Below are 15,571 nucleotides of genomic sequence, written 5' to 3' on the forward strand. Positions count from 1 at the left end.
TAATGGCATGTGAACAATGCACGAGGTGACCTGCATTCAAAACTTCCCCATTCTGTCCTCTTCTCCTTCTCCAATTGTTCTCTCTCTTTGTCTCTTTCCGTACCCGATTTTACATTCACACTCCCCCTCCGCTGACCCCCTCTTTCTCTCTCAGGCCCCAAGCTTCACCTGTTAAGGGAAATTAACTGGAGGCCCCAATATTCCCCAAAGCCCCAAATGTCCCGTTGCTCTTCTTGTGTCATTATAAAACTATACAGTACAGAAAAGGCCCTTTGGCCCATCCAATCTGCACTGACAATATAGAATCATAGAATCCTAGTGCACAAGGAGGCCATTTGGCCCATCGAATCTGCACTCAGGTCCTATCCCCACAACTTCAGGCTAGTCTCCCTGACACTAAGGAACAATTTAGCATGGTCAATACACCTAACTCACACATCTTTAGACTGTGGGAGAAGGCCTAAGCACCCGGAGGAAACGGGGACAATGCGCAAACTCCACACTGACAGAGACCTGAGGACAGGAATCAAACCAGGGTCCCTGGTGCTGTGAGACAGCAATGCTAACCACTCTGCCACCGTGCCACCCCACTGATATCTACCACCAAAGGTGTGCCCATCCCATTTTCCTGCACTTGTCCTATATCCTTGAACATTATGCTATTTCAAGTGCTCATCCAAATGCATTTTTAAAGGTTTTAAGTTTTCTGACCTCAGTAGAGTAGAATCATAGATTCCCTACAGTACAGAAGGAGGCCTTCTGGCCAATCGAGATAACAATCCCATCCAGGTCCTATCCCCATAACCCCATGCATTTACCCTAGCTCGTCCCCTTGGCACCAAGGATCAATTTAGCATGGCCAATCCACCTAACCTGCACAGTCACCCAAGCCGGGAATTGAACCCAGGTCCTTGATGCTGTGAGGCAGCAGTGTTAACCACTGTGCCACCGTGCCGTTGTATGTTATAGAATCATTGAATCCCTACAGTACAGAAGGAGGCCATTCAGCCCATTGAACCTGTACTGACCACAATCCCAACCAGGACCTATTCCCATAACCCCACACATTTACCCTGCTAATTCTTGCCTATTTAGCATGGCCAAGCAACCTAGCCCGTACATCTTTGGAATGTGGGAGGAAACCGGAGCACCTAGAAGAAACTCACGCAGACATGGAGAGAATGTGCAAACTCCACACAAACGCCATCACCCAAGCTGGGAATTGAACCCGGCTCTCTGGTGCTGTGAGGCAGCAGTACTAACCACTGTGCCACTGTGCCGGCCCACGGACCAAACAGCCAAGACTGAAGCAGTCAAAACTTCCATGACTGTATGAGGGTTTCACTCAAAACAGGTATTTGATGGGCAGCTCTATTTAAGAGACATATACTTAAATTTTCCTTCCTCAAGATCAAATTTTGAAAAAATAATTTTGCAGCATGTCTTGTTCCTAGTATGAGGAGAGACTCAATCAGTTAGATTGTATTTACTGGAGTTTAGAAGAGTGAGAGGGGATCTCATAGAAACCTATAAAATTCCAACAGGGTTAGACAGGGTAGATTCAGAAAGAATGTTCCCAATGGTGGGGGAGTCCAGAACTAGGGTTCATAGATTGAGGATAAGGGGTAATCCTTTTAGGACTGAGAAGAGGAGAAATTTCTTCATCCAGAGGGTGGAGAATGTGTGGAATTCACAGAAAGTAGTTGGAGCCAAAACATTGTGTGGTTTCAGGAAGAAATTAGATACAAGATATTAGTCATCAATTAGAAATGAGATATAATAGAAGAAACTGCTGCATTGTGGCACAGCAGTTAGCACTGCTGTCTGACAATGCAAGGGACCTGAGTTTGATTCCCGGCTTGGGTTACAGTCTGTGTGGAGTCTGCATGTTCTCCTCGTGTCTGCGTGGGTTTCCTCGGGGTGCTCCAATTTCCTCCCACAGTCCAAAGATGTGTGGATTAGGTGAATTGGCCATGCTAAATTGCCCCTTAGTGTCGGAGGGAGTGGGGAGGTTAAATGCATGGAGTTGCAGGGATAGGGCCTGGGTTGGACTGTTGTCAATGCAGACTCGATGGGCTGATTGGCCTTCTTCTGCACTATAGGGATTCTATGATATTGCTCATGGGGCTAAACGGATCAAGGGACATGAGGGGCAAGGGCGGGGGATGGGGATATTGAATTCGATGTTCGGCCATGATCAAAATGAATGGCAGAGCAGGCTTGAAGGGCCAAATGGCCTCCTATTGCTTCTAGTTTCTATGAGTTTGTCCCCCTTTATTAATGCTTATTTATTAGTCACAAGTAGGCTTACATTAACACTGCAATGAAGTTACTGTGAGAATCCCCTAGTCACCACACTCCGGCGCCTTTTCCAGTACACTGAAGAAGAATTTAGCATGGCCAATGCACCTAACCAGCACGTCTTTCAGACTGTGGGGGGAAACTGGTGCACCCGGAGGAAACCCACGCAAACTCGGGGAGAATGTACAGACTCCACACAGGCAGTGATCCGAGCCGGGAATAGAACCTGGGGCCCTGGCGCTGTGAGGCAGCAGTGCTAACCACTCTGTCGCCGTGCCGCCCCAACTTGAAGCCAACATCTCAAGAAGACAAATGCAGCAGGAAATTCCCGTGTAGTGCCAACCTCAAACAACCTCGCAAGGTTAAATATTTTCAGTGGATCCATACCTGGTCTAGTTCTTATTGCAGTTGAGGATGGCAACTGCAAAAGTGGTTCTTTTATATCTTCCTGAGGAGGAACTTATGACCATAAATCCAACATGCGATTGCTTCCCTTCGCATAAACATGTACTGCTTGATAAATGGGTTTGACAGCTTACAGCCCCAAGTCATAGTCTACTGGAGTGCTTATTCCACCACATTCAACAGTCGAGGGAAACTATGTGAAGGCATGTCATGCAAGCAGCAACCTGAAACACGGGTCAAGACAGACGGTGATCCATGGGGAAAGTAGGAAATCACAGACAAGAATGCATTGGAGACAAAGCAAAACACCGAACTGAAACACTCAACATTTTTTATACAGGGGTGGCAGAGGGAGGGGGAGCAGTTGTGCTTAGCTGGGGAGGGATGCTTTAAATCCAATTCTTTCTGACACAAGGGCTGGCATGCTATCAGCTGAACAGAGCTGGCACTGTCTAAGAGTTGGTGCATGGCCTCCGTCTGCACTGTCGGGATTCTACAGTTCTATGACAAGCAGCTCTGCCTGGGAGGGTAAAAGGAAGAAGGGTAAACTCTCAGTAGGTACCCACGGGAACAGCGGGTGGGTTGATGCAGTGTCCCTGGTCAGGTATCCTCCAATTCCCTTAGCTAGGCATTGTAAAGGCTTGGCAGAAACCTGCGGATGCATTGACAATTTGACTTAAGTCACTTATGGAGGAGGTGGTGGCATTGGCCTGCAGTATTGTCGCTAGACTAGCAATCCAGAGACCACCGGGGGACCAGGTTCAAATCCGACCTTGGCAGATGGTGAAATTTGAATTCAATAAAAATCTACAATTAAAAGTCTAATGACGACCATGGAACCACTGTCGCTTGTCATAAAAAAAAACCATCTGGCTCACTAATTAATATCCTTCAGGGAAGGAAATCTGCCAAGACTCACAGCAATGTGGCTGACTCTTCAATGGCTGAGCAAGCCACTCAGTTCAAGGGCAATTAGGGATGGGCAATAAATATTAGCCCAGCCAGCAGCACCTGCGTCCCATGAATGAATTTTAAAAGGATCTCCCAGAATCATTGGAGGAGCGTGCCCTTCCTGATCTCTACCCAAAAACACCGAACTAAATATACATCAACGCACTCCACACTCTGAATTCAATCTGTCAGAGGGGTATTGGGGCAAGTACAAAGCGTCGACTCATTCTCACTGTACGAACTGCCACTCTCAGTAATGGCTTTGGAGGTTAGCAAAGACACTCCTGATCATAGCATTGATCTGGATGCCAGCCATGCCCATACTGCCTACTGTTGGTGAAACAAAGAAACCCAACAACTTGGTGGCATTGTGGTTAGCATTGCTGCCTTACAGGGACCTGGGTTCGATTCTCGGCCTCGGGTCACTGTCTGTGTGGAGTCTGCACGTTCTCCCCATATCTGAGTGGGTTTCCTCTGGTTTCCTACCAGAGTCCAAAGATGTGCAGGTTAGGTGGATTGGGCATGGTAAATTGCCCCTTAGTGTCAGGGGGACTAGCTAGAGTAAATGCAAGGGGTTATGAGGATAGGGACTGGGTGGCCAGTGCAGACTCAATGGGCCGAATGGTCTCCTTCTGCACTGTACAGATTTTATGATTTGATGAACATGTGGACACAACCAGCATTTAGCTCTGACAACAGGAGGCGCGCCGGCTGGGGTGGAGCCGAACCACCCTCGATAAATATTTTGATGAAAACCAGTCAGAGCGACTGGTCCAGAAGCTACTGTTGAGCTGGCCCAGTGCCAGGCCTAACCCCTCCCCTAAATCCTCAACAATCAACCAACCCAGCCTACCTCACATTGACAGCAATGTGGCTTCTTTTACAGATTCACCATAGAAAACATCCTTTCTGGTTGTATCATAGCTTGGTATGGCTCCTGCTCTGCCCAAGACCACAAGAAACTACAAAGGGTAGTGAACAAAGCCCAGTCCATCACGCAAAACCAGCCTCCCATCCATTGACTCTGTCTACACTTCCCGCTGCCTCAGAAAAGCAGTCAACATAATTAAGGACACCTCACATCCCAGACATTCTCTCTTCCACCTTCTTCCGTCAGGAAAAAGATACAAAAGTCCGAGATCACGGACCAACTGACTCAAGAACCGCTTCTTCCCTGCTGTTGTCAGACTTTTGAAGGGGCCTACCACATATTAAGTTGATCTTTCTCTACACCCTAGCTATGACTGTAACACTACATTCTGCATCCCCTCCTTTCCTTCTTCCTTATATACTCTATGAAAGGTATGCTTTGTCTGTATTTTGCCCAAGAAGCAACAATTTTCAACATATCCCAACAAATCATGGGTGACACGGTAGCACAGTGCTGAGCACTGCTGCTTCAACAGCTCCAGGGACCTGGGTTAGATTCCTGGCTCGGGTCAATGTCTGTGTGGAGTTTGCACATTCTCCTCCTATCTACATGATGGAGGAGGAGAAAGTGGGTTCCCGGACACACATCCTTTGTTTGAATAGAGGGGAGTACGGTAGGATGAGAGAAGAATTGGCGAATGTGGACTGGGAGAGCGCGTTGGAGGGAGGGTCTGTTGAGGAGCAGTGGAGGATCTTTAAGGAGATCTTTCTTGGTGCTCAACGGAAATTTATTCCGATGGTCAAAAAGGATAGTAGGAGGAGAGGTAATAAGCCGTGGATAACGAAGGAGGTGAAGGAAAGTGTTAAACTAAAAGCGGAGGAATTTAGAGTAGCTAAGAGTAGTGGGCGAGAAGAGGATTGGGAGAGGTTTAAATGTCAACAAAGATTGACAAAGTTGATAAGGAAGGGTAGGAGAAACTATGAAGCTGGGCTAGCGCTTAAAATAAAAAAGGATAGCAAGAGTTTTTATAAATATATAAAAAGGAAGAGGCTGGCTAGGGTGAATGTTGGTCCTTTAGAGGATGAGAAAGGGGACCTAGTGGTAGGGGATGGGGATATGGCTAAGGTATTGAATAACTTTTTTGTTTCTGTCTTCACGGAGGAGGACGTGAATAATTTGCTGGGTGTTAGCGATGGAAAGGTGGTAGGACTGGAGGGTCTTAATGACATTACTGTTACTAGAAAGGCGGTGCTCGACAGACTGGAGGGGCTGATTGTGGACAAGTCCCCAGGACCGGATGGAATGCATCCGAGGGTTCTGAAAGAAATGGCGGAGGTGATAGTGGATGCCTTGGTGGTTATTTTCCCGACGTCGCTGGATTCCGGGGAAGTGCCGAAAGATTGGAAAACGGCTAATGTTACGCCGTTGTTTAAGAAGGGTGCCAGGCAAAAGGCGGGGAATTATAGGCCGGTTAGTTTAACGTCTGTGGTAGGTAAAATGTTAGAATCTGTCAGTAAGGAGGAAATTGCGAGGCATCTTGAAGGGAATTGCTTGATAGAGCAGACGCAGCACGGTTTCATTAAAGGGAAGTCGTGTCTGACAAATTTACTGGAGTTCTATGAGGATGTGTCTAGGGCGGTGGATAGAGGAGAGCCGGTGGATGTGGTCTTTCTAGATTTTCAGAAGGCGTTTGACAAAGTACCTCACAAGAGGTTATTGCAGAAGGTCGAGGGACATGGAGTTGGGGGTAGGGTGTTAGCGTGGATAGAGGATTGGTTGTCAAATAGGAGGCAGAGAGTGGGGGTCAATGGGTGCTATTCGGATTGGCGGATGGTGACTAGTGGAGTGCCCCAGGGGTCGGTGCTGGGGCCTCAGCTTTTTACCATTTATATAGATGATCTGGAGGAGGGAACCGAGTGTAGAGTGTCGAAATTTGCTGATGACACCAAGATTGGGGGAACGGCAAATTGTGCGGAGGGTGTGGAGAGTCTGCAGAAGGATCTAGATAGGCTGGGCGAATGGGCCAGGAAATGGCAAATGGAATTTAATGTTGGCAAGTGTGAGGTGGTCCACTTTGGTAGGAAGAATGGTAGGAAGGACTATTACTTACGTGGCGAAAAACTGCAGCAGGCGACGGTGCAGAGGGACCTCGGGGTCCTTGTGCATGAGTCGCAAAAACCCAGCTTGCAGGTGCAGCAGGTGGTCAGGAAGGCGAATGGGATGCTGGCCTTCATAGCGAGGGGGATTGAATATAAAAGTAGGGAGGTCTTGCTGCAGCTGTATAGGGCATTGGTGAGGCCGCAACTGGAGTACTGTGTGCATTTTTGGGCGCCGCACCTGCGCAAAGATATTTTGGCCTTGGAAGGAGTGCAGAGGAGGTTTACTAGGCTGATACCAGAGTTGAAGGGGTTGAGCTATGAGGAGAGGCTGAATAAACTGGGCTTGTACTCGTTAGACTTTAGAAGAATGAGAGGAGATCTCATTGAGACGTATAAGATGATGAATGGGATGGATAGGATAGAGGTGGAAAGACTCTTCCCGTTCAAAAAAGACAATAGGACTAGGGGGCACAGCCTCAAGATAAAAGGGGGGGCGGTTTAGAACGGAGTTGAGGAGGAACTTCTTCACTCAAAGGGTGGTGAATCTCTGGAATTCTCTGCCCGTTGAAGTGGTGGAGGCTGCCTCGCTAAATATTTTTAAGACGCGGGTTGATGGGTTTTTGATAGGAGAGGGGATTAAGGGTTATGGGGAGAGGGCGGGAAAGTGGAACTGAGCAGCGACAGATCAGCCATGATCTTATTGAATGGCGGGGCAGGCTCGAAGGGCTGGATGGCCTACTCCTGCTCCTATTTCTTATGTTCTTATGTTCTTACATGGGTTTCCTCCGGGTGCTCCGATTTCCTCCCACAATCCAAAGATGTGCGGGTTAGGTTGATTGGCCATGCTTAAATTGTCCCTTAGTGTCCTGAGACGTGTCTGTTAGAGGGATTAGTGGGTAAATATGTAGGGATATGGGGGTAGGGACTGGGTGGGATTGCGGTAAGTGCAAACTCAATGGGCCAAATGGCCTCTTTCTGAACTGTCGGGTTTCTATGAAATCAATGTGTATAACCTGTACCTGTACCAGCAGCACAAATGAATGTTGTTTTTAAAATGAATTCAGACTTCCCTGGGCACACGGTGGCACAGTGGTTAGCACTACTGCCTCACAGCACCAGGGAACTGAGTTCAATTCCGGCCTCGGTGTCTGTGTGGAGTTGCACATTCTCTCCGTGTCTGCCTGGGTTTCCTCTGGGTGCTCTGGTTTCCTCTCACAATTCAAAGATGTGCGGGTTAGGTGGCTTGGCCATGCTAAATTGTGGATTAGCAGGGTAAATACAGAGATAGGGCCTAGATGAGATTGTTGTCGGTGCAGGCTCAATGGGCCAAATGGCCTCCTTCCGCACTGTAGAAATTCTATGATTCAATGGTTGGGGAGGTGATGGCCCAGTGGTATTATCACTATTTATTAATCCAGAAACTCAGCTAATGCTCTGGGGACCCGGGTTCGAATCCCGCCAGGGCAGGTGGTGGAATTTGAATTCAATAAAAAATATCTGGAACTAAGAACCTACTGATGACCATGAAACAATTGTCGGAAAAACCCACCTAATGTCCTTTAGGGAGGGAAATCTGCCATCCTTACCCGGTCTGGCCTACATGTGACTGCAGAGCCACAGCAATGTGGTTGACTCTCAACTGCCCTCAGGCAACTAAGGATGGGCAATAAATGCTGGCCCAGCCATGTCCCACGAATGGACGGTGGCACAATGGTTAGCACTGCTGCTTCACAGCTCCTGGGAACTGGGTTCGATTCCTGGCTCGGGTCACTGTCTGTGTGGAGTTTGCACATTCTCCTCGTGTCTGCGTGGGTTTCCTCCGGGTACCCTGGTTTCTTCCCAAAGATGTGCGGGTTAGGTTGATTGGCCATGCTAAAAAAAATTGCCCCTTCATGTCCTGAGATGTGTAGGTTAGTGGGTAAAATAAGTAGGGATATTGGGGGGGGGGGGTAGGGCCTGGGTGGGATTGTGCAGACTCGATGGGGCGAAGGGCCTCCTTCTGCACTGTGGGGTTCTACGAAAATGATCCCATACATTCAGGATGCAAATCAGGACCACATTCTCAGCGTTGGTGGAATTATTACGAACCCCATTGTCAAGGACAAAGTGTGGTGTCCACGATAGTAACTACATGGGCTTTGTTGGGACATTCAAACAGGATAAAAGACGGGACAATTTTTTTTTAAAGAAAGGACCCGGCGACTTGAGAAGATGGGTTCGGTCAGGTCGGAGGAAGGCAGATCAGCTTCGAATGGCAATGCACATTTTAACTGAGGGAAAAATACAACACGGGAACGGTTGAATCATTACTTGGCCAGCTACTGCTCCTGTGTCAATACATAATAGAGAGTTTAAAATAAGAATTGTATGGGATAAACAGCATCCTCGCTTGCAGGCAAGACTTGAATAACCTAGGAATGACAATCACTTTCTCGGCTATCGTACTCCTGCAGTACGGGAGGATTAGTTGCTTATTCGACTGGCTGATCGAGACAATGCAATTCCACTGTTTGGCCGCCGCTGTCAGCTCCACAATTTCCATACCTCGACGCACAGTTGTATTCTGAATTGACAAATTGACTGTGAGCTTGGACAACACGCAGCATTTCTTAACCCTCAACACTCCCACCCGCTCACTGGGTCAGGAGAGGCGGCAGGGATTACATTGTCAATGAACAGAGTGCAACACAAGATATACACCTTGCGAATTCGCTGATTAGAATATGCAGGAGAACTCCAATTTCCCCTCCAAAGACACAAGCCCATCCCCACTTGGAAATATTTTGCCCCTCCTTCACTACTGTTGGTTCAAAACCTCCCTAACAGCACTGTGGGTGTACCTACCCCACATAGAGTTCAAGAAGGGCAGCACAGTTGTTAGCCCTGCTGCCTCACAGCGCCAGAGACCCGGGTTCGATTCCCGGCTTGGGTCACTGTCTGTGTGGAGTTTGCACATTCTCCCCGTGTCTGTGTGGGTTTTCTCTGGGTGCTCCGGTTTCCTCCCACGCTCCAAAGATGTGCGGGTTAGGTAGATTAGCCTTGCTAAATTGTCCCTTAGTGTCCAAAGATGTGAACGTTAGGTGGATTGGCCATGCTAAATTGTCCCTTAGTGTCCAAAGATTTGCAGGTTAGGTAGATTGGCCATGCTAAATTGTCCCTTAGTGTCCAAAGATGTGCAGGTTAGGTGGATTGGCCATGCTAAATTGCCCCTTATTGTCCAAAGATGTGTAGGTTAGGTGGATTGGCCATGCTAAATTGCCCCTTAGTGTCCAAAGATGTGTAAGTTAGGTGGATTGGCCATGCTAAATTGCCCCTTAGTGTCCAAAGATGTGTAGGTTAGGTGGATTGGCCATGCTAAATTGTCCCTTAGTGTCCAAAGATGTGCAGGTTAGGTGGATTGGCCATGCTAAATTGCCCCTTAGTGTCCAAAGATGTGCAGGTTAGGTGGATTGGCCATGCTAAATTGCCCCTTAGTGTCCAAAGATGTGTAGGTTAGGTGGATTGGCCATGCTAAATTGTCCCTTAGTGTCCAAAGATGTGCAGGTTAGGTGGATTGGCCATGCTAAATTGCCCCTTAGTGTCCAAAGATGTGCAGGTTAGGTGGATTGGCCATGCTAAATTGCCCCTTAGTGTCCAAAGATGTGTAGGTTAGGTGGATTGGCCATGCTAAATTGTCCCTTAGTGTCCAAAGATGTGTAGGCTAGGTGGATTGGTCATGCTAAATTGTCCCTTAGTGTCCAAAGATTTGCAGGTTAGGTGGATTGGCCATGCTAAATTGTCCCTTAGTGTCCAAAGATGTGCAGGTTAGGTGGATTGGCCATGCTAAATTGCCCCTTAGTGTCCAAAGATGTGCAGGTTAGGTGGATTGACCATGCTAAATTGCCCCTTAGTGTCCAAAGATGTGCAGGTTAGGTGGATTTGCTGTGGCAAATGTGTGAGGTTGCCTGGGTAGAATGCTCCATTGAAGAGTGGGCACAGATGCGGTGGGCCAAATGGCCTCCTTCTGCACTGTAGGGATTCTGTGAATTCCACTCTATGACAACGCACTACCCCCTTCTCAAGGGGTAATTAGGCATGGGCAATAAGTGCTGGCCAGCTGGTGACACCCACATCTCGTAAATGAATGTAAAGAGCAAATTCAGTTCGGATTTGCCTTGTACATTCAGGCTGTAGATTTTATAATCTAATTCTGCACTCCTCACTCAATGGGGTGAATCAACGCGACAGAGAGAGATAAAAGCAAAATCCTGCAAGTGAAGGAATCTGAAACAAAAAGCAAAAAATGCTGGAAAATCTCAGCAGGTCTGACAGCACCTGTGGAAAGAGAGTAGAGCTCTGATGAAGGGTCATACAGACTCGAAACATTGCCTCTATTCTCTCTCTACAGCTGCTGTCAGACCTGCTGAGATTTTGGAACATTTTTCTGTTGTCGACAGAGAGGAAGTCAGGTCCAAAATCATTGAGATCCACACTAACTGGGTCTCTTAAGAATAAAGTCCCCACAGTGGTAACTGTAATTGGCTTATGAAGAGAGACTGAGTAGACTGGGACTATACTCGTTCAGAAGAATGAGGGGGAGATCTTAATAGAAGCATATAAGACTATGAAAACAATAGATAGGGCAGAAGCAGTGAAGTTGTTTCCACTGGCAGGTGAAACCAGAACTAGGGGGCACAGCCTCAAAATAAGGGGAAGCAGATTTAGGACTGAGTTGAGGAGGAACTTCTTCACACAAAGGGTTGTGAATCTGTGGAATTCCCTGCCCAGTGAAGCAGTTGATTGAATGTTTTTTAAGGTGAGGATTTTTGAACAGTAAAAGAATTAAGGGTTATGGGCAGATAAGTGGAACTGAGTCCACAAAAAGATCAGCCATGAGCTTATTGAATGGCAGAGCAGGCTCAAAGAGTCAGATGGCCTATGCCTGCCCCTAGTTCTTATGTTTATATATTCTGTCGCTAACAGAGCGACAAGGTACATAAAGCCCAAACTCATTTAAGAAACCCAGATGAGGAATGCAGGGGGGAAGAACGCGAGCCCTGTAGGATATATTTTGTCAGAACATTCTAACCTTAACTAAAAGGGTCCTGCTCCCCGATTAGGTTCATAGTTCCAAGATTTTCACATCTATTAAAGATGGTCAACGATTCCACAGTTCCTGGAGATGGTCATCATTTTTATCAGTGGAAATATTGTGTTGAAGCACCACTGTACAGCTGCGACACCAGTATTATGTGGAAGTTACTCAGATAAGATCACTTCCTATCATTGTAAACATGCCCACTCTATTATGTGCATCACAGGCTGCTTTTAACTGATTGTACATTCAGCACAAGTAAATGTGTAAGAAGCCCAACATCACAATATCCTGTACAAAGAAACCTGAAGACAAATGTTACTTCCAAGCAGATATGGAGAAGTGGATTATAATACTAGGTCCATCAGAGGAATTGTAATATAACTGAGTGCCATTGAGCGCAAACAGAGTGTTCCATTCGAACCCACAGATTAAGTTACTGCCTGCATCGTAAAGCCTTGTGGTTTTTGTTATATCAGAGGGGAAAAGCCTCACGTGAGTCGCCAAGCAGTCAGGCCTAGTCTGCCAAAACAACTGCAGCATTAACACTGCCCTGCAAGTGGCCACCAAGACAACAGTCAGGGACGGGGCAATGGCCATTCGATCCATCAAAGCCCTGGTGCCCCAATTCTGCCCCTCAGTGCCTCGAGCAACCGGTGGGTCATCTGAAACGAGGCGGCTTCTTTCCATTGAGCTAGTGGTTCCATTTGACCTGCTTCCCGTTGCAATTTTAACCATACAATTACGGCGATGGCTCCGGCCCCCCCCACCGTGTGGGTTAGATTTGACACGCAGCGTGATTCCCCGCTGCTTAGAAATGTTTGGAAGCGGCTCACACAGTGGGGTGAAGCACAACGATGGTGCAAAGGAAAATTGCTAAACCTTCTCGGAGCCCAGCGGAAGTGTATTTATTAAGTGGATTTCTTTGTTGTTGACTAGAGGCTCCCATGAAAATTGGGCAGGGGCCACTATTTCCAATGGATTGGAGGCGGGGAAAATGTCAGTCAATTCAATCCTCCCTGGCACCACCCCCCCCCCCCCCACCCCCCCACCACCCCACAGCCTCCCGCAATATCCCCGTCAGGTGTTGCAGTCACACAAGAGCAGCTAACCCAGCATTACATGTAGAGCAAAACTTGTTTCACTGGTCTCAACCTGGACAGGGAGTGGGGGTGGTGGGGCGGGGGGGGGGAGCGTTAAAATACAAACTCTACAACCTGTAATTCCTGTTAATGAGTCTCCTTGTCACAGTGTTATTACAAAATAATGAGAGAGAGAGCAAAAAAGGATTCCTTCCTTTGGCTAGTGCTACATTTCAAATGCTGCAGGAATATTTACACCCCTTCCAATAAAAAAAGTCACTTTTTAACCCATTATTTTTTTAAAACCCATTTTGAGGGGATGGGGAGGTAATTATGTCATTTTATGAATTCTACAGTGCAGAAGGAGGCCATTCAGTCCATTGAGTCTGCACTGATAACAATTCCACCCAGACTGTATTCCCATAAACCCATATATTTACCCTAGCTAATCCCCCTGACACTAGGGGCAATTTAGCATGGCCAGTCCACCTAACCCATGCATCTTTGGGCACTAAGGGGAAATTTAGCATGGCCAATCCACCTAACCTGCACATCTTTGGACACTAAAGGGCAATTTAGCATGGCCAATCCACCTAACCTGCACATCTTTGGACACTAAGAGGCAATTTAGCATGGCCAATCCACCTAACCTACACATCTTTGGGCACTAAGGGGCAACTTAGCATGGCCAATCCACCTAACCTGCACATCTTTGGACACTAAGAGGCAATTTAGCATGGCCAATCCACCTAACCTACACATCTTTGGACACTAAAGGGCAATTTAGCATGGCCAATCCACCTAACCTACACATCTTTGGGCACTAAGGGGCAACTTAGCATGGCCAATCCACCTAACCTGCACATCTTTGGACACTAAGGAGCAATTTAGCATGGCCAATCCACCTAACCTACACATTTTTGGACACTAAGGGGCAATTTAACATGGCCAATCCACCTAACGTGCACATCTTTGGACACTAAGGGGCAAGTTAGCATGGCCAATCCACCTAACCTGCACATTTTTGGACACTAAGGGGCAATTTAACATGGCCAATTCACCTAACCTGCACATCTTTGGACTGTGGGAGGAAACTAGCGCACCTGGAGGAAACCCATGCAGATATGGGGAGAATGTGCAGACTCTGCACAGACAGTCACCGGAGACCGGAATCGAACCCGGGTCCTTGGTGCTGTGAGGCAGCAGCGTGCTCACTCACTGTGCCACTCTTAGAGAGATGCTTCATCTTCAATAGGGCTTGCAAATTATTTGACTTGTGGGAACAGTACCCAGGAGCCCTGGCACACTCTTGCCTGTCCATGAAGGAGGGTGGTGGTGGGGGGGGGTGGGGGGTGGTGGGTGGTTAGGTTTACTTACTGCCCCCCACCCCATTTACCCTTGTCAAATTTCCTTACCTGCCTTCTCGACCAGGCTGGAGATGGTAAGCAGCACCAGCAGCACCCCGCCCAGCCAGCAGACCTGCCACCAAAACAAATCCCGTCTTCTCCGGCGCCCTTTGCCTGCTCTCAGCAGCAGCAGCTGGAAGGGACGGTGTTGCGGAACCTCCATCGCTCCGGGTGAAGCGCTTGTACTGGCGAGTGGTGACAAGAGGCAGAACTTTGGCGGAGGAGCCCAGAGAGGGGAGAGAGGAGGGGAGAGAGAGAGGGGGGGTGAGAGGGGGAGGGAGGGAGAAAGGGGGGGGGGTATCAGGGAAGGGGGGGGGGATTTCTTACCCCCCTCCCCTTCAGTCCATTAGACGCCCAGAGGGGAGGAGATAGGGGGGAGGCTGGAGGCTCTGGCAGTTGCTGCTCTGATATGATCCATCAACGAGGGTGGAATGGGACAGGGCAGAGAGGGAGAGAGAGTGGGACTGCTGCAACTCACACACACACACACACACACACACACACACAAGTCTCCAGCTCCTAATGTCTACAGCCCGGCTTTGAGAGCTCCACACAGCCTGTCCAAGGGGAGGGGACACAGAGGCTGCTGCTGCATTCTGTGCGCCCTCTTCGGGCACCTCTCACCAATACAATGCTTAGAGCAGCAGCATCGGAACCTCCTCACACTGCCCCTATCTTTACTGGGGACTGGGGGTGGCTGAGTTGTGATGATGTTGGGGGGGTGGGGGGGGCAGTTGTGCGGGTGGAAAAGCTATTTCTGGCTTTTCCACTCCCTCTCTCCCCAGAAAAATAAGTAAAACATTGCAAAATCAGCACCAGAAAACTCACTCGGAAAATTAAAAGCTTTTGAAATGTGGGAATAGGATCATTTCTGAGGGGCAAAACTGGGACAAAGGATTTTCCACTCTTCCCGAACAAGAAATAGAACATTGCAAACATCAGCACCAGAAAAAAATAACCAGGAAAATTAAAAGCTTTTGAAATGGGAGCGAGATAAATTCTGGGGAAGGGGGGAGTAGTTTCTGGCTTTTATACCAGAACCCTCCCCCTTCCCCCCAGCACCCCCCCCAAAAAATAAATAGAAAGCAAAATCAGCACCAGAAAATTAACTGGAGAAAATAATCGCTTTTGAAATGGGAATGGGAATATTCCTGGCAATACTGGATGGTACAGTGGTTAGCATTGCTGCCTCACAGCGCCAGGGACCCAGGTTCGATCCCCAGCTTGGGTCACTGTCTATGTGGAGTTTGCACGTTCTCCCCGTGTCTGCGTGGGTTTCCTCTGGGTGCTCCGGTTTCCTCCCACAGTTGGAAAGACACGCAGGTTACGTTGATTGGCCATGCTATGTTACCCCTTACTGCCAGGGGGATTGATAAGGTAAA

At 48.1% G+C, this 15,571-nt stretch overlaps 1 protein-coding gene across 1 annotated transcript in view; it reads right to left on the bottom strand.

Annotated features, from left to right (window-relative positions):
* The window catches only part of slc24a3 (solute carrier family 24 member 3), a 344,477-nt gene extending 330,031 nt beyond the window's left edge, over positions 1-14,446 (bottom strand). The window contains exon 1 of the mRNA XM_080200075.1: positions 14,199-14,446. Within this exon, the coding sequence (XP_080056201.1) occupies positions 14,199-14,352 (154 nt within the window). The 5' untranslated portion in view covers positions 14,353-14,446. The remainder of the gene's footprint in view (positions 1-14,198) is intronic.
* Positions 14,447-15,571: the final 1,125 nt, after the last annotated feature.

The sequence above is a fragment of the Carcharhinus amblyrhynchos genome, chromosome 12 (genome assembly GCF_965287045.1).
Source record: "Carcharhinus amblyrhynchos chromosome 12, sCarAmb.v2.hapA, whole genome shotgun sequence".
Lineage (NCBI taxonomy): Eukaryota > Metazoa > Chordata > Chondrichthyes > Carcharhiniformes > Carcharhinidae > Carcharhinus > Carcharhinus amblyrhynchos.